Source organism: Oncorhynchus tshawytscha, linkage group LG06, assembly GCF_018296145.1.
Source record: "Oncorhynchus tshawytscha isolate Ot180627B linkage group LG06, Otsh_v2.0, whole genome shotgun sequence".
Taxonomy (NCBI): Eukaryota; Metazoa; Chordata; class Actinopteri; order Salmoniformes; family Salmonidae; genus Oncorhynchus; species Oncorhynchus tshawytscha.
The window spans coordinates 47,783,602-47,803,430 of record NC_056434.1 but is presented as its reverse complement, the minus strand read 5'-3'; the positions used below and the strand labels follow the sequence as shown (position 1 = coordinate 47,803,430).

The window sequence follows — 19,829 nt, the reverse complement described above, 5'->3', positions numbered from 1 at the left end:
ATAGATTAGGGGGCGAATGTTGCGTTTATACTTTTATTCAGTGCAGTATTATTGCAATGTTTGATCGCATGTAATGGAAGCCAATTACATATGTCCACATGACTGAAAAGGGGGATGGAGCACTCAAACACAGAAGAGCCACAGTTGAATCACGTGCTAGGCTGGAACAAAAAAGCAAGCGTGCACACACCCTGGTGCTGGTACTCACATAGGTTCTCTAGTAAGTCTTTGCAGTCGTCGGTGGCAACGTCATGGATGGTGCGGTTCCACTTGTCCCTCCTCTCTATGTCCTGGTCACTGTGGCTACACAGCACTTCCAGGCAGTCCTGACAGCACACAAAACAGTATAATATATATTACACACACAGTTGAAGTCAGACGTTTACATACACCTTAGCCAAATACATTTGAACTCAGTTTTTCACAATTCCTGACATTTAATCAGAGTAAAAAAAAGTCCCTGTCTTAGGGCAGTTAGGATCACCACTTTATTTTAAGAATGTGAAATGTCAGAATAATAGTAGAGAGAATGATTTATTTAAGCTTTGATTTCTTTCATCACATTCCCAGTGGGTCAGAAGTTTACATACACTCAATTAGTATTTGGTAGCATTGTGTTTAACTTGGGTCAAATGTTTCAGGTAGCCTTCCACAAGCTTCCCACAATAAGTTGGGTTAATTTTGGCCCATTCCTCCTGACAGAGCTGGTGTAACCGAGTCAGGTTTGTAGGCCTCCTTGCTCACACACGCCTTTTCAGTTCTGCCCACAAATATTCTATGGGATTGAGGTCAGGGCTTTGTGATGGCCACTCCAATAACTTGACTTTGGAAGTATGCTTGGGGTCATTGTCCATTTGGAAGACCCATTTGCGACCAAGTTTTAACTTCCTGACTGATGTTTTGAGATGTTACTTCAATATATCCTCATGATGTCATCTATTTTGTGAATTGCACCAGTTCCTCCTGTAGCAAAGCACCCCCTCAACATGATGCTGCCACCCCCGTGCTTCAAGGTTGTGATGGTGTTCTTCGTCTTGCAAGCTTCCCCCTTTTTCCTCCAAACATAACTATGGTCATTATGGCCAAACAGTTCTATTTTTGTTTAAACATACCAGTGGACATTTCTCCAAAAAGTACAATCTTCATCCCCATGTGCAGTTGCAAACCGTAGTCTGGCTTTTTTACAGTGGATTTGGAGAGGTGGCTTCTTCCTTGCTGAGTGGCCTTTCAGGTTATGTCGATATAGGACTCCTTTTACTGTGGATATAGATACTTTTGTACCTGTTTCCTCCAGCATCTTCAGAAGGTCCTTTGCTGTTGTTCTGGGATTGATTTGCATTTTTCGCACCAAAGTACATTCATCTCTAGGATACAGAACGCGTCTTCTTCCTGAGCGGTATGACGGCTGCATGGTCCCATGGTGTTTATACTTGCATACTATTGTTTGTACAGATGAATGTGGTACCTTCAGGCGTTTGGAAAGTGTTCCCAAGGATGAACCAATTAACCTATTAGCCTACCAATTAGCCAAGGATGAGTCAATTAGCCTATCAGAAGCTTTTAACGCCATGACATAATTTTCTGGAATTGTCCATTCTCTTTAAAGGCACAGTCAACTTAGTGTATGTAAACTTCTGAACCACTGGAATGGTGATACAGTGAATTATAAGTAAAATAATCTGTCTGTAAACAATTGTTGGAACAATTACTTGTGTCATGCACAAAGTAGATGTCCTAACCAACTTGCCAAAACTATAGTTTCTTAACAAGAAATTTGTGGAGTGGTTGAAAAACGAATTTGAATGACTTTAATGACCTAAGCGTATGTAAACTTCCTAAACGTATGTAGACTTCAACTGTACACACACACACACAGCATTTGGGAAAGTATTCAGACTGCTGAGCTCAATTTAGAGTCTTTTCAATGTTTCCACATGTTGTTACGTTACAGCCTTGTTCTAAAACGGATTAAATAAAAGTCAGCAATCTACACACAATGCCCCATGATGACAAAGTCAAATAAAACAGAAATATCCTATTTACATAAGTATTCAGACCCTTTCTATGAGACTCTAAATTGAGCTCAGGTGCATCCTGTTTCCCATTGATCATCCTTGATGTTTCTACAACTTGATTGGAGTCCACCTGTGGTCAAGTCAATTGATTGGACATGATTTGGAAAGACACACACCTGTCTATATAAGGTCCCACAGTTGACAGTGCATGTCAGAGCAAAAAAACAAGCCATGAGGTCTTAAATTGGAAACACCAAGACTCTTCCTAGAGCTGGCTGCATGGCCAAACTGAGCAATGAGGGGAGAAGGGCCTTGGTCAGGGAGGTGACCAAGAACCCGACAGAGCTCCAGAGTTCCTCTATGGTGATGGGAGAACCTTCCAGAAGGACAACCATCTCTGCAGCACTCCATCAATCAGGCCTTTATGGGAGAGAGGCTAGACGGAAGCCTCTCCTCAGCAAAAAGGCACAATACAGGTGTGCCAAGCTTGTAGCGTCATACCCAAGAAGACTATGCTGTAATCGCTGCCAAAACTGCTTCAACAAAGTACTGAGTCTGAATACTTATGTAAATGTAATTTAATTTATAATTCTTCTTTAAAATATAAATTAGCAAACAATTCTAAAAACTGTTTTTGCTTTGTCATTATGTAGATTGAGGGGGGGGGGGCTGTAAGGTAACAAAATGTGGAAAAAGTGGTCTGAATACTTTCAGAAGGCACAGTACGCGTCTGTGTGAAGCTACATGCATACTCCGCCCACCGCAGGATTCCCTTCTTTCCAGTATTTAAATCCCTGGTTTCTGTGCGGTGTAAATGAACTTGGCACAATTGTTGCTGGATTGATTCACATTTCAAAAGAGAACCAATGCATATTCCAATTCTTGCTCGTACAAAGATAATTTCCCCAATTGATTTTACAATCGCGCCAACGTCTGCTATGACTGCTAAAACATGTCGGTCCCCTTCAAAATGTCAAATGTGGATTTTGATCGACATACTTTACAACACTGACCCTTGGACGGGGGTTAAACGCATAAAGACAATATTTATACCACAAGACCAAGGAGGAAGCGTTCTTTGCACAGGTGGGTGTTCCTTTTTTTGGTACAGTTTAAGAAAGTTCAGACTTTATTCAAATGTTCACAAAGTAACTCACTACAATGGAGATCGCTCCCGAAAAGCAACGTCCCAATCTCATAAATAGGGCTTTTGATCTTGTTCAAAATGTAAATGATTTGTGCATTTGTCAATTCTAGAGAACAGTGTTTAGATTATAAACATAGTCTCCCAACTAATGTTGAATATGCAAGAGGACTTTACAAAAACAATCATGAAATCCATGGTGAAAAATACAGGAGCTTAGGAGGCAGATTGTGAGGGGGTGGTACCTTTGAAAGATGCTGGTTTGATAGAGGGTCATTTCATGCAAGTGTATTTGTAAATGAGATATTTTCAAACATTATTATTCTAACAATATAATTTAAAAAACACAAATAGGCCGTATATGGTTGAAATTGGGGGAATTCTGCACAGCTACTATATGTGTAAGCATGTGCATTTTTGTTTGTCTCCAATTAACAAAATTGAAAAATATGGTCAATGTGTCTATGTGCATACATACAGTGCATAATACATTGCTTTGGGCTTTTTCAGTACACAAGTCATGTCCCAGTACCTTGAAGCCTCTGGCAGCAGCGATGTGTGCAGCGGTCCAGCCCTCACAGTTTGCCTGGTTCAGCAAGGTGCTGGATAGGATCGGGACCGTGGCAGGACTAGGGCTACGGTCAGAGCTATGGTTGTGGTCAGGGTCATGGTGTGTGTGGTCAGGGGGAGGGTGGCAGAGGAGAAGCCGCAGAGTGTCCACATGTCCCGAGCTAACCGCTGCGTGGAGAGCCGTGCAGCTGTCCTGTGGATCACACACACACACACACAAAGACATAAGCCACCTGCATACACTCCAAGCTGTTCCAATTTAAAAATGCACACAACATTGGAAATACTTTCTGTGATATATTGGTTGATATGACTTCTGCAAATGTGATGTTGACCAAAATATCCCAGTGGAGCTGCATTTGTACACAGTTGCCCCAGGGACAACATGGTGGCTATTCGCAGAGGGGCGTCACCAGGACATTTAGACATAGCTGTCTAAATACACAACTAAGCAAAACACATTCATGAATAATTGGCAACAACAATACCGTGAGTAAATTGGTCATATGAGATATTTGGGGCGGCAGGGTAGCCTAGTGGTTAGAGCGTTGGACTAGTAACCGGAAGGTTGCAAGTTCAAACCCCCGAGCTGACAAGGTACAAATCTGTTTCCACTGAAAATAAGAATTTGTTCTTAACTGACTTGCCTGGTTAAATAAAGGTCAAATAAAAAAAAATATCCCTGCTTTAGAGATACAGGAAATCTGTAAGTGAAACACTGATTGGCAGGTAGAGCGCCGGGCCAACGAAAGGTTGCTGGATCGAATCCCCGAGCTGACAAGGTTCAAATCTGTCGTTCCGCCCCTGAACAAGGCAGTTAACCCACTGTTCCTAGGACGTCATTGTAAATAAGAATTTGTTCTTAAGACTTGCCTAGCTAAATAAAGGTTAAATAATATAACAAAAATTTGACTAAAAGGCCCTGTGAAGCTCCATGTGTTGTGATGCAAATGTGAAAAGTGAATTAACTCCCTTGCTGTTTTGAAGCGTATGTGTTCTAAGGACTGACTGCACGACTCGTCTAGCAGACATTAAAACCCAATTAGCTTTCTGTGATCTTGATTGACTGGGGGGGGAATAAAAGTCAAACGATCTCAGTCCTGAGTGTGACAATAAGGGCCCGTGAAGGACCATCTGAAAATGGGAGGACAACAAGGCACGGTTGAGGACATCTGGCTCCAGTTGGGGACTTACAGTGGTGGATCGTGAACGGTCTGCACCGGCGTTGAGCAGGGCTCTGGTACAGTCCAGCCTGCCAGCTCCGCTGGCCACGAACAGAGGGGTCTGTCCACCCACAGCCCCATGATCCACATCAGCCCCACCAGACACCAGGGCCTCCACACACCTGGACGTACACACAATAAGAGGTCAGGTTACACACACAGGGGCGGTTTCGTGGTTTTTGAAGCATCCTCCTTATTTTAGTCTGGGACTCCCTAGTCTAGAACAGATTTTTTTATACGGATTCGTTTCAGTAGAATTATCTTCATCCTGATTTATATTCAACTCTGTCCAGGAAACAGCCCCGTAGAGGTAGTGAAACTCTTGTCAAACTTAAAAGTTATGGTAACATTTCTACGCTGTCAAACGGTCACCCTTTTCCTGTATTGCAGACATAGGTCAGTGTGTGTTCGTATTAGCCCTGGCCAGCTGGTGAATGTGCAGTGTTGTAATTGGCAACAACAGTAGTATTAATAGTGGGGGTAGCCGATCGGCACGCTGACAGTCACTCACACAGAGTGGTGTTTCACTGTCTCAAAACGTTTACTGCAGCACTGGTAACATGCATTTCAGCGGGGGCTGGTAGGAGGAGTTATAGGAGGATGGGCTCATTGTAATGGATGAAATGGAATAAATGGAATGGAGTCAAACGTGGCTTCCATATGTTTGATACCGTTCCAATTATTCCATTCCAGCCATTCAAAATTATCCCGTCCTCCTATACCGCCTCCAACCAGCCACCACTGTTCATACCTAGGTCAGGGCTAAGGGCTACTTTACTCAGGATGCCTCTACACTCAACAGAGGATGGTATAGGGCAGGGCTGGATGTGTGCCCAGCACAGCATGGCTCACATAAAGGACAAGACATCCCCAGCTGCTCCTGTCTCACGTCACTCTGCAGGTGTCCACAGGGGGGCGCCAGAGAAGTAGAGGATTACAACTGCCCCTGGACCAGGGGTGGGAAACCCCTAATTTAAACCTGTTAAAGGATCGGACCCTTTTTTTCCAGTTTTCGCCTAAAATGACATACCCAACTAACTGCCTGTAGCTCAGGACCTGAAGCAAAAGAAATGCATATTCTGGATACCATCTGAAAGGAAACACTTAGAGGTTTGTGGAAATGTGAAATTAATGTAGGAGAATAACATTAGATCTAGTAAAAGATAATACAAAGAAAAAAACATTATTTTATATATTTTTTATCTTCGAAATGCAAGCGAAAGGCCATAATGTATTATTACAGCCCAGGCAAAATCTTGATTTTGGCCACTAGATGGCAGCAATGAACCATTGCATATCTGTTCAAAATGTTGTATCAAGACTGCCCAAATGTGCATAATTGGTTTATTAATACATTATCAAGTTCCTAATTGTGCGCTCTCCTCAAACAATAGCGTGGTATTCTTTCACTGTAATGGCTACTGTAAATTGGACAGTGCAGTTAGATTAACAAGAACGTAAGCTTTCTGCCCATAGGCATGTCTATGTCCTGGGATTCACATTAGCTCAACCATCCCGCAGAGGGGAGGACACCGATCCCGTCGAGGTTAAAGGCACATTTCAAAATTGTTCAACTTCATATTCACCTCCAGCAGTATCCCAACATATGTGAAAATTGCCCGTTGTGTTTCGCAGTAAGGAAGATAAGTGTTTCGAATTACATCGGTGTGCATCGTGTAATTATAACCAAATATGTGTAGGGTTTTGTCTACTAATTGGTTGCTGATGTCATCTTCCTCTATCTTTTTTTTTTAACATAAAAACATAGAAACGCACCATTTGTCACATATGTTGACGTTGGGGTGGTACTGGAGATGATGAATATGAAGTTAAAACGTAAATTTCCCTTTATGGATTCGGGGCAGGTAAGCTGATCCTAGATCTGTGCGGTAAAGGCAACTTTTACTCTGAGCCGCCAAGTCCATCCAAACGTGGACGACACTATATTTGAGAGGATACTATATTTAACATGTACAGTAACACAATGACATGTCACACGCTTAGCGCAGGATTTGACAGTTTGCTGTGTGTGATACATATGGAGACACAATATCTGTCAGTTTGTACGCATGCCAGATACTGAGCCGACAGTTACTGGCAGTGGCTCCATTATGGAACCAGATATTGAGGGGTTGCAGTATGTAGCAGTGGCTGTTTTTAGAGACAGGTTGATGTAAAGAACAGGGGTTGCGTGCGTTGTGCACCAACCTGTGGTGTCCGAACGCGGCGGCAAAGTGTAAAGGCGTAAATCCGTTTTCATCAGAAACATCAGCAGACGCCCCTGAAGTCAGCAGCAGCTTAACACAGTCTGAGAGAGAGTGGGAGAGAGAAATAGCCATTTATTTCCTCAGTTCTTTCCTTTAAATGAAACAGGGTTTTACTTGTGCCTCTGCACATTGCCACTGTTTACAGATCAACAACCATTGAATGACAGAACACTATCAAACGTGAAAGAAAGGCTTCAAATCTTGGCTGCAATAGGTAGGTAGTGTGTGTGTGTGTGTGTGTGTGTGTGTGTGTGTGTGTGTGTGTGTGTGTGTGTGTGTGTGTGTGTGTGTGTGTGTCTACCGCCTAAGAGTGGAACAGCAGGAGGTTTTTCTGACACACGAGTGAGCAGGGATCGCTGTCCCTCGAGGCCACAATTCCCATGTTGTCTATCTGCAGTAATTCTGTGCTTCATATCAATTATAATAACTGTATTGACTAAAATGAATCAATGGAGTTGAACATCTTCAGGTGTGTATCATATATGTTTTGCACGGACTCTATGCACTCACTAGACTACCCATACACTCACACATACTACAATGACACACACACACACAAAAACATGCATATTGACGTCACACACACACACACACACACACACACACACACACACACACACACACACACACACACACACACACACACACAGACCCACTTTCACATATGCTGCAGCTTTGTGTTTTATTACCTATCCTGATTGCCTAGTTGCCTCCACTTACATGTACATACCGTAATTACCTCGTAACCCTGCACATCGACTCGCCACTGGTACTCCTTGTATATAGCCTCGTTATTGTCATTTTAATAGTGTAACCATTTCTTTTTTTATTTTATTTAGCAAATACTTGTCTTACTTTTTTAACTCTCCATTGTTGGGAACGGGCTCGTAAGTAAGCATTTCACGGTAAAGTCTACACCTGTTGTACTCGGTGCGTGCGACCAACAGAATGTGATGACTGTACCTGTGTGTCCGGTCTGAGCAGCAGAAAACAAGGCAGAGGTTGGGTGGTCTTCAAGGTGACTAATATTATCCGTTGGATCTTGGTTAAGCAGCATTGACAATAAAGTGACATTTCCCTGGGAAGCAGCTTGGAGGAGCAGGGGGCGCCCGTCGTCCAGGGCAACGGGCCCACCGCAGGTTAGCGAGGGGACTATGGAGGGACACCAGCCTAAATGGGAGTTAAAGGGGACACAAGGTTTAACATGGCAGGGAAGCTGATAGAGAGGGGCTGGGAGAAGAGGGGGAGGGACGACACCTGGGAGTTCCACGACACAATGACTAGTGTAGTTACAGCTCAAACGAGAAAGCATGAGTCTATTGATAACGGAGTGAATTTAAAAGAGTTTGTTCCCTTTGCTACATATGCCCTCGTAAGCAACGACATAGAATAAGTTGCCTTTCAGAACAGGTGGACAAGTCATGGAACCCAGGTGTAGGATGGAGGGCATTTTCTCAACCATCATCCATCCATCCAGCCGCACAACCAACCACAACAATCCCCATTCACGCGTGTATTTAATGGTCAATCAACACACCGACCCCATCCATGCACAAACCGTTTAGTATGTCGACAAAACACTGTTACTTAGCAGGATGTGTGTGAGCAAAGAAAAATGTAAAGAAGAAACCATAACACGATTCAGTAAAAAGGACAAGAAAGAAAGAAAAGCCAATAGCCTACTTTTAATTTGCAACTCAACAGCATAGGCCTAATATTATTCAGCTCTAATCTACTGTGCTGTAAAAATGCTAAAAACTCTGCTCTATAGACGGGGTGGGAGTGAAGGTAAAGGCCGTTGTTAGCTACAACGCTACAAAAAAAGGGACACAGTGGGTTATTTGACACTTCTCAGGACAAACAGGTTCAAAAAAAGTGGGTGGAGCAAAGCGAGCTGAAGACCTTTCCGGGAACACCCCTGTCTGATAGACTGAAAAGGAGAGGGAGGGGGGTAAGTAAATCAGCAGTCACCGTTTCCATGTCGACGGGTAACAGAGACCACACCACTACTGGTGATATTACATCGGCTGGTTAGTTTGGTCTTCTGAGTCGAAAATAAAGTCTGTCTCACCGCTGTGGAGTCAGACGTTGTATAGTGATCTAGTCTTAATAGAAGTGCGTTTTGGAAATGATACAATTTCATCGGCATATTGAAACATTGAGACAAACTTGACTTGGATAAACAAAACAACTTTGGGACTGGAATCTGACAACGGGACCATTAACCTAAAAAGCAAATGTATCACTTCATGAAGTAATGTGGGGCATAGAATACTGCAAATGTCAAAAGAAAACGGCGAAATCTGTACTAAGAACTAACGAGCACCATTACTAGTTCGTTTCGGTCAGTGTAGTGCGAAACACTTCTCTCACATTGACATTAAAAACTAAAAAGGCAAAAAAAAAAAAACAGGACTTGCATCACGCAACTTCTCCACTTGATTGCTTGGAAAATGGTTGTGGAAAACCTTTTCTCAACCAATTGCGACAATAAACACACGTTACAGTATAAACAAGAAGTAGTAGTTTAAGCACAACAGCAGCAACATTCATAGGACTGTCAACATACATAATAGGTACATCAAAACAGAGTGCAGGAGTTGACACAGGAAGGGAAATGGAAGAGTCAGTGGGAGGGGTTAGTGAAGGGAAAACAGGAAATGTGCAGACAGGAAGTGTGCAGGGAGGGGGTAGTGATGAAGAGGAAGAAGGGTCAAGGGTCACAGGTATCATGCTAGTGGACGATGAAGGGGATGAGGGGAGAGAGCAGCCACTGGCATCAGCTTCAGAGAGGAGGGTTACTCATAGGAACCCTACACACCCTATTTGAACAGGGAAAACTAACCTCAAAACCTCAAGAAACAGTGGAGTAACGCTCCTAGTTCCTACAGCCGGAGCAAGCTAGCCTAGCATCTGACCCTTTATCCAGGCACATGATATTAGCCTGCCACTGGTCTGTTTACAGCTGCTAGCTAGGGGATAACGTGTCAGAATAGGTCTATGGAGAAGCAGGGAGACGACAGGCTCCTGAAGGAGGGGGAAGAGAATTAAGTATGCGTACAGAGAGATCAGGTCTCAAGCAATGGTTTAGGGCCAGGGAGGGACGAGAGCTGAACTTGACTGACCCTGCTCTGTTGTGTTCTCCTCTGGACTCCTGTGGTTAAAGCAGGTTCCCTATATCCTGAACACTACGCTAAGCTAGGCTAACCTAGCATTGGAAAGATAGTTGGAGCGGAGAGGTAGAGGCAGTAGGGGGAGAGCGGTAGGGGGAGCGTGGTGCCCCTTTACCTGATGCTGTTGCCAGGGGGCTGCCTGGGGCACGGGGGCTACGGGATGGAGCGCTAGCGGAGGAGGAGGGGTTTATGGAGGGGCTACTGACAGTGATGGCAGCGCTGGTGGGGGGGCACTCTGCACATGCGGCCTGGTGCGGCCCCCTCACGGGGGGGCAGGCACCCACCTGAGACGCTGTCAGGGCTGGGACCAGGTCCAGGGCGGGTTTGGGCGGCAGCTGGGGCGTGGCGGGTTTTAAACCCACTCCGGGGGAGCGGCTGCCGTCCCCCACCACTTTGATGGGTGGGTGAGGAGGGGATGGGGTCTGGGAGAGGCCCGGCTTTTTGGGCGGGATGGGGGGCGGGTTGCCCCGGTCGATCCTGGCCACGGTGGGGGACTTGAGGCCAATGGGATGGCCCAGTCGGCCGGGGAAGGGGCCTCCCTCCGAGGTGGAGTGGGGCAGGCCGGGACGGAGGGCGCTGGGGCCCCCTGCTGGGGGGCTGGTGAAACGTGAGAGGACCTGCGTGACGGTGTGGCGCGCCTGCTGCTTGGCGGCAAAATTGTCGCGGTTGGTGGGGGAGAGGTCGCGGGACGGTGGGCTGCTGTGGGAAGCCGTGCCGTTTTGGTCCTGCTCCTGGAACTTGTAGCGGGCAGCCTGGACGCGAGGGCTCACCCCCGTGGGCAGCGCTGGAGTGGGGGCTGGGGAGTGAAGTCCCCCGTGGGGCGTCTGGCCCTCTGCTCCGTTCTCCCCCGTTTGAGGAAGTCCCCCTGCGCTACTATGGACCAGCCCCCGGCCTGCGCTGGGCGTCTTGGGCAGGCTGAGGCCCGCGTAGTTGGTGGGAGTGGGTTTGACAGGGATGGTGAGGGGGCTTGGCTTCTTCTGCCCCTCGGCCTCTGGAGGGGACAGATCTGTTTGGCAGCAGGCCGTCCGGGATATGACGGGGTCCGTGGCCACGGCAACAGAGACCGTAGGTTTGGGCGGTGGCGTGTTGGTGGCAGCGGTGGGATCCACGGCAGCAGCACCCAGTTGGGCCGAGACCCTTCTATCATCCTTACCGTCTTCAACATCTTGACCGTCCCGTTCAGTCCTGAGCTGCTCTACCAGCCGGCGCAGGCTCAGGCTCTCAGTCTCCTCTCGGCCTAGCCTGGCACGCAGCTGCTCACGCTCCGTGTCCAACTCTGACAGTTGCTTCTCCATCTTGGCCTCTAGCTGTTGTCCGCGTTGCCTCTCTGCCGTCAGCTCCTCCTGCAGCCGCCCGGCAGAGCGGCCCTCTTCGTCCAGCCGAGCGGAGATCTCGTCGAAGCGCTGCGACTCCTCCACCACGCGCGTGGCCAGCTGCTTGCACTCCCGCACCAGCATCATCACGATGTGCTTGTTCTTCTCCCGCTCGTCCTTCAGCTGGGCGGTTAGTTTACGGTGCTCCTGCTCCAGACTCTGCAGTTGCAGTTTCTCCAGCTGCAGCTGAAAGACAGAGACCACAAGCCAGTCAGGGGAGATGTCGTTTAGAAAAAACACACACACACACACGCACTGTATTGTCAGACACACAGACCGAACAACACACCGCTATTCCAAACACAAACTGTACAAATGATCTCTAACATGGAAACTCAAATCACACACGTTATCAGCACACACTCACACATTTGCGTAACAACATACACACACGGTCAGATCACACCTACATCAAACTACACAGATATCAAGCACACATATCTACTACCCACATCTGGTATATATTTTGCAAAACATACATGGAGTATAGCAAACATTGGGAACACCTTCCTAATATTGAGTTGCACCCTCCCCCTTTTGCCCTCAGAACAGTCTTAATTCGCCTGTGTCGAAAGCGTTCCACAGGGATTCTGGCCCATGTCGACTCCAATGCTTCCTACAGTTGTGTTAAGTTGGCTGGATGTCCTTTGGGGTGGTGGACCATTCTTGATACACAACAGGAAACTGTTGAGTGTGAAAAACCCAGCAGTGTTGCAGTTGTTGACACAAACCGGTGCGCCTGGCACCTACTACCACACACCGTTCAAAGGCACTTAAACCTTTTGTCTTGCCCATTCACCCTCTGAATGGCACACACGCATGTATCAATCGTCTCAAGGCTTAAAAGTCCTTTTTAACAAGTGGCATCAATAAAGGGATCATAGCTTTAACCTGGTCAGTCTGTGTCACGGAACGAGTAGGTGTTGATTTGTATGCTCGGTGTACAGCATGTCACACTCACGCCGCCACATGACATACAGTAGATCTGCGGCACGTCACATATACCACGTAGGCCCTGCGTCACACACACACATCACCTTAACGTTAATCCAATGCACAAAGGCGCACGTGCATTCACTTTGCTCCCTCCTTACTCACACACACACACACACACACACACACACACACACACACACACACACACCTCCCTCAAATCACGCCCAGAGTGGAGAGCGCAGCTCGCCAACACACTGAAATCAATATGCTCACTTTATGAACTGTGGAGGTGCTCTCTAGGCTCCTTGCGTTTGTTGAAACTATTTCCTGAACCTACCTGGTCTGATAACCAAAGACTTGAAAACACGACAACGCCTACAATGGAATTACGATGATCTTGAAAAGCTACAAACCTTTCAGGAAACACCACTTGGCAATAATTGCAAGCTGACATTGTATGTTCAAAAGGACAAGGTGAATAGTAGTGCTCAACTAACTGAACAAGAATGAGGAACATTTTCTCCTCTCCATGTTCACACAACAGTGGAAAATAGTCATGTTTAAATGACCTCAGTATTGTCGGTCTCTCCCTAAAAGACCACAGAATACAGAACAGACCCGTTTGAATTCAGCAATAACAGTCCTCCATTTTAGAATATTGATTTAATCATAATTCAGAAAGCAAAATACCTAATTTACACAGAAACAGTCAATATGCAAAATAGCACACACACACACACACACACACACACACGACGGAGCAGTTATTGGAAGAACGGCGCTCACACGGGGAAAAAAATGGACGATGGAATCTAACGTTTCAAACATCTGATTGAATTTCGATGACTTGTCAACCCCGGGCGACTATATCTGGAGCGTGGCTGCTATTGTTAGCTGTGCGTTGGCAGCGAGGGTACAGGCTTAACCGGGCTTTCCGGGCGATTGCCTGCCCCGCTGCTCTAACGAGCCCAAACAATGAGGCTGATATCCACTACGCCTGCCTGCTACCCACCCCCAAACACGACCCCTTGTAATCCTCACAGGAACGAGCACACATCTCGGACTGATCGACTGAGTCCCTGTTACGTCACTCCTATGAGGCCGAGTAGCTCCTACGGCATGAAGCTGGAATAGCAACAGAATGACATCCGACTGAAATGAAGCACTTCCAACTGTGCCGTTTGTACTACGGTGAGATCTGTTGCCATGAGGAAACACTCATTTCTCCCATTTAGGATGCGGGTCTTGTTAGAGTGGAGTCTATATTCTCCCTAAAGGACCATTTGATTTACTTGCATTGTCCACTCGGCGTGTTCACCTCACTGGCAACACAAGTCAGTGAGGACCCTGCCCTGTTCCTAATGACTCATTCATAATGCATTATGCCAGTACACACACACACACACACACACACACACACACACACACACACACACAGCCTTGCACTCTACCAGGCAGGTGAGCGGAGTGTTACACACAGATGAATGGCACCAGGCCTTTCAGCTGGCTTTTAAAACCCATTCATATTTCAAGAAGATGACTCAGAAAAACGTGACTTTGTATGGGGGTCGGTGTGAACTCGGGATAGGATTTTTTTTTTTAAAGTTGTTTCTCATGTATTTGTTTATGTTCCAGTATGTTATTATTCACAGACCAGCACTAACGATGTGTTTGGCGTTCTCGTCGTTGTCATGTTCTGGTTTGTGGCAGATGAAACGGCTAGCCTCATCCAGACAATCGTGTGGCCTGTCACCGTGACAAAGGCAGAAGGTTGGGGGAGATGGTTTATTCCAGGAGTGGGAGGGAAGGGGTATTGGGAAAATGAGCCAAGAGCTTCTAGTGTTTTGGACTCCATGCTGTGCTGCTGTAGTGACATTGAGTCAAAATGGAGCGGCTGCAGGTTTCATTGTGTCTCAGTGGCTAAACGTAAACAGCAGGGTCATGTCGAGTAGGGCACACCGTAGCAAAACGTTTTGCAATGGAATTAGCTAGTACAGAACTGGATCCTCTAAATACTCCTCAATCACCTCTCTCTTACTCTACCTTCCCCCCTTCTTCCATTCTCTCCGCATCATCCCCCGGCTGGCTGGCTGGCTGGCTGTGTCTCACTGCTTATCTGGAGCACACAGCACAGTGCTGGCTAACAGAGGTGTCTCCCCAACCACACAAGCCCGGTTGGAGAGAATCTCGGGTCTCCGCTGGCTCTGTGACTGGTGGAAGGGTTCAGGAGCAGGACAAGGAGAGCAGTTCTCCCACATACACCCCCCGCCTTCCTCCCAGGCAAGCCCCATTCCACACACCAACATTCTATCTAACCATAGACAATTATACACTGCCACGCACACCATTCCCCTCACACTCGCCCTGCCAACCTCCCACACACACACCCTTACGCTCACCCACTCCATCCCTCACCCACTACCTCTGCTGGAATAGCACACAGAGAGAAGGGAAACAGGACGGAGGCGGAACACATCTGGCCACGGTGGACTTAAATCAGACAGGTAGTCCTACATAGTCCAGGGACAGTAAGATGTACAGCAGATACATACACTTGCTCTCCGACGCGCGCACGCACATTCACACACTTGACATTAACCAAATATGGCAAAGCAACTTCAAATGCATCTCACACACACACAGTTATCATATTATAGTATTGTCTACACATAGCCTCCCATAACCTACCCTCTTTTGCCTGCTCTCGGCAGCTTCCAGCTCAGCTGACATCCTCTCCTGCATCTTCCTGCAGTGGGCCATGACAGCCTCCAGGACTGCGATGGGGCTGGAGCCCACAGGCCGGCGCTCCTTGTCCCCCCCCGGGACACAGTCAAAGTCCCTCTGCAGGGCCAGGAAGGGGTCGGTCAGACTGAAGTGGCCGTAACGCTCCTGCAGGAACACCTCCTTCCGCCGCGCCTACGGAGAGATAGAATAAATAAATAAATAAATAGAGAGAGACAGACTGATGGAATTCTGTGATTCCTCTGGTCTATGACCATTTGATTTGTACAACCAATCGATTCTTAAAAAGCCGAAGGGCATTAGCTAGGTACACGTTTGACGATTACTATACGAGTGGATTGATTAGCATGTCTGTGGTCCTAAGTGTTACTAATTGCCTGCACACGCAGGGTCTCTTCAAGTTAAGAACTGTCCACCCCTGTCCTAGACCCATATACATGTTATTGATGGGACCCAGTCTCAGCTCAGCCCTTTCACTTGCACTCTGGCCAGCCTTGGCTCAGCCCAGCCCCGCGGGTCGTGGGAAAGGCAAGTCCAGACGGTCATGCTGTGCCCACTGTGCCCTCTCTGGCGTGGGCCAATTCCTAAGCTCCACTCTCCTGTCCAACCACTCACTGCTACAGGAGCCATGGTGTCTGTTAGATTACATTGGGAGTCGAGAGGCAGGGGAAATGGTGTGTTTAATCTGTTAGTAATATTCTGGGATGTTGTAACACAGATGGGCAGATACAGTGGGGCAAAAAAGTATTTAGTCAGCCACCAATTGTGCAAGTTCTCCCACTTAAAAAGATGAGGCCTGTAAGTTTCATCATAGGTACACTTCAACTATGACAGACAAAATGAGAAAAAAAATCCAGACAATCAAATTGTAGGATTTTTAATGAATTTATTTGCAAATTATGGTGGAAAATAAGTAGACAATGGGAAGACAATAACTGGGGATAGATTCCCAGGCACCTAAGTACTTTTTAATGCACCGGCATGATTTGGTATCAGGCAAGAGTCTTTATTGGGCATAAGAGCACCGGTGGGTGAATTTGAGGCACTGCTATGAGTAAGTGTCAGTTAGCCAATGCAGCTACGCTAAGCTACTGTAGCCATTATTATCATCTAGGCCTTCGGGCAACTGTGGACACCATTGACCATGTATTAATTGACCACACGATCATTGAGCTCACGAGCCAGTGACCAAAGGATCACAGGTCATAAACCACTTCAAACCAAACCCCTTGGTTAAGGCACTAAATAGTAAAACGCCGACAGTTTTAAGGACGAATCACTACTGTACATTCCTGGAGAGAAGCTGAAACCCTACATTCCTTCATTGTTCAGAGGAAAAGGGGATCTCCCCTAGGCTAGGGCTGAACATGAAGCTACCTCTACAGTGTTACAGTGCTACATTCACAGTGTTCAATGTTCAGGACATTGAGTTCTGTGTGCACAGGGAAAAAGGAATCATTTATGACAGTTGGTCTTGAAATCAAGCAGAAGGGGAGTGAGAAACAGAGAGAGAGAGAGAGACACACACAAAGAGAAGTGAGAGAACAGACACAGAATGTGTTCCTGTGGGGTGGCTAGCTACTGTGCTCTTGTGGCCGATGCTTCGCCAAAGAAGGAGATGAAATTCACAGAACGCACACGTGCATTAAATAGGAATACTTTGAACACACATAAACAAACTACTGCATAGCCTTGCTACACATGCGCGCATGAGCACACACACACAGAGGGTAGGAGCAGGGTAGAGATTGATGGTGATCCCCAAACATTCAAAGGTAGCTCCCATTACTCTGACCGTTAACTGTGAACATACCACAGAAAGCGAGAGAGCGAGAGAGTATGGATGAGAGAGGAATAAGAAAGAAAGAGGGGAGAGCAAGCGAGAGAGAGTTGGGTGTGGGACATTAAAGTGTGTGTGTGTGTGTGTGTGTGTGTGTGTGTGTGGCTGCATTTACAAAGGCATCCCGATTCAGATCTTTTGCATATCTGATACCCATCTGATCTTTTCCTTAATGTGTAAATCAGTATGGATGTGGAGAGTGCAGTGAGGTCACAGACATCTGGTCTTCTCCACTGCGCTTTCACAAATATCATCCCTAATTACAGGGGATCTACCATACACAGACCCCCGCCTCACACACACACACACAGACACAGACAGACAGACGTTTATACTGTCTCAACATAGGATTATTAGGAGACTGACTTAGGGCTGGGCGATATGGACAAAATATCTCAAAAATACTTTTCAGCATTTTCATAAACGTCTGCATTTCCCTGCGCTCATTGAGATAATTCCCACGCAGGGCTGCACGAAACAATCTAGGCCTTATTTTGAACCAAACCTTGCAATTTGACTTTGACTTGTGATTTAAAGCATAACGCTTGGGTGAACTGTTGGAATCATGGAAGTAGAATGATTATTCTAATTCTATAGTTAGAATATAATATTGGGTACTTTAAATGCAGTGTTTTGACATTACAAATGAAAATGCCAGGGAGGAGTTATTGTGACAGAGTAGAAACCAAAGTGTTGACAAGTGTTCCTAGGGGACCCTATAATCTTTATATACATTGAATGTTTTCTCTTGGCCATGTTCTGTTATAATCTCCACCCGGCACAGCCAGAAGAGGACTGGCCACCCCACATAGCCTGGTTCCTCTCTAGGTTTCTTCCTAGGTTTTGGCCTTTCTAGGGAGCTTTTCCTAGCCACCGTGCTTCTACACCTGCATTGCTTGCTGTTTGGGGTTTTAGGCTGAGTTTCTGTACAGCACTTTGAGATATCAGCTGATGTAAGAAGGGCTTTATAAATAAATTTGATTAGTTACGTTCGCTCTGACTCAGTACAAGTATTAGCTAGCTGGTGATTAGCATTAGCGACTAGAATTAGCGTCTAACAACATTTAGACCCAACCTAAGACAAACTAGCGGTTTCCAGATGTAAGAAACAAACTATTGGTGTAATTATAAAAACGCCAGTGGACTTCTATTAAGAAGCAAAGTGAAAACGCCATCGTTGTCGTCAACATTACCACATGTGCTTGCATTAACAACGCAGAGACTGAACGCAAGCGTCTCGTGGTGGAGGAACTACAAATGCGCTCCTTGAGTGACAGGGGGCGGGGCTAGGTCTGTGTGGAAAGCGGCATGGAGAGAGAGAGAGCGGAGAGAGATGACTCAGGTAGCAAAGTAAACTAGAAATATGGACTTTACACGCGGCGTATCACATTCAATAACACACCAAAACATTCAAAAACCCGTATAAAAAAAGTTAAGTAAAAAAAAAAAGCGGTCCGTGCATCAGTACAGGTATTTCGTAAAATATGGTATCCCGTCCAGCCCTACTCTGACTACTCATCTGGTTTGTATAAAAGAGGATAGATGTGGCCAGTTGTTGGCAGGTAAATACATGGGCATTCTACTCTACGATACTCCGTGTTTTGATGCCAGTACACTCTACTGAATACAGAGCTCTTAGAGGACAACTCTAGGGCACGTTAAGTAACTAACAAGCGGAAAATTCTGTTTACCTCAACAAATAAAAACAGCCCGTGGCTCCCTGTGAGAGAGATGGCATCTGTAACCAGCGTTTATTTCCGGGGGGTGTATCCATCCAATAATATTTACACTGGAGAGGACATGGCTACCTCAGGGTGGCCAGACCAGCACAGGCTAGTAAGTGTCACATGACCTGCAGATAACCAGAGGCAGACCCTTGCTACGGTTAATTAATGATTTATAAGTGCTTAATAAATGCTTTCTGTGGTTAATAAGTATACTTTTTAAGGAACAGGGCAAGGTTGACATCTTTGTATACGCGCAGGTTGGAACACTTGGAAGAGGACAGTGCACAAAACAAGACCGCGTCACACTACACCATAGGGTCGGCCCTGTAGTGTGAATCAGGAATAAGAGCGCTGTGCTCTAATAAGTCCTGCAGGAAATGGAAAAGCTATCTATTTCCTGGTGAGCAGGAAGAGGCTCCTCTACTGGAGGTCCTTTGACAAATGCTGAAAACAAATGTGCTGTTATGGCTGTAGTGTCATTTAGAATGGATACTTAAATACCTCCCCATACTGTAAATACATAGTACACTGGGAAACAATATGCTTAGGAAAAAATATTATTAGTGTGGAATTGACAGCCGGGGGAGATTTATTGATGGAAAGTTGTACAGGGGGACAATAGTTTTGCTCCCTGGTGTGCTTAAGGATAAGGTGTTTTTTATTATGTCCAAGATCAGCTGTTTTGACTGCGGGAGGATATTCCTGCATGCCTGTGGTATTTCCTAGCAGAGTCCGTGTTTAACACTCCCCATGATGTATGTATGTATGTATGTATGTATGTATGTATGTAGAAGTTGGAAGTTTACATACACCTTAGAC

At 46.1% G+C, this 19,829-nt stretch overlaps 1 protein-coding gene across 2 annotated transcripts in view; it reads right to left on the bottom strand.

The window, feature by feature from the left end:
- cttnbp2 (cortactin binding protein 2) overlaps positions 1-19,829 on the bottom strand; it is a 67,425-nt gene that overhangs the window by 11,774 nt on the left and 35,822 nt on the right. For both annotated transcript variants that reach the window (XM_024424083.2, XM_024424082.2), the window contains exons 3-9: positions 15,390-15,617; positions 10,508-11,951; positions 8,183-8,389; positions 7,161-7,260; positions 4,924-5,074; positions 3,692-3,922; positions 209-326 (exon numbers count right to left, since the gene is read on the bottom strand). In XM_024424083.2, coding sequence (XP_024279851.1) covers positions 209-326; positions 3,692-3,922; positions 4,924-5,074; positions 7,161-7,260; positions 8,183-8,389; positions 10,508-11,951; positions 15,390-15,617 — 2,479 coding nt within the window. The remainder of the gene's footprint in view (positions 1-208; positions 327-3,691; positions 3,923-4,923; positions 5,075-7,160; positions 7,261-8,182; positions 8,390-10,507; positions 11,952-15,389; positions 15,618-19,829) is intronic.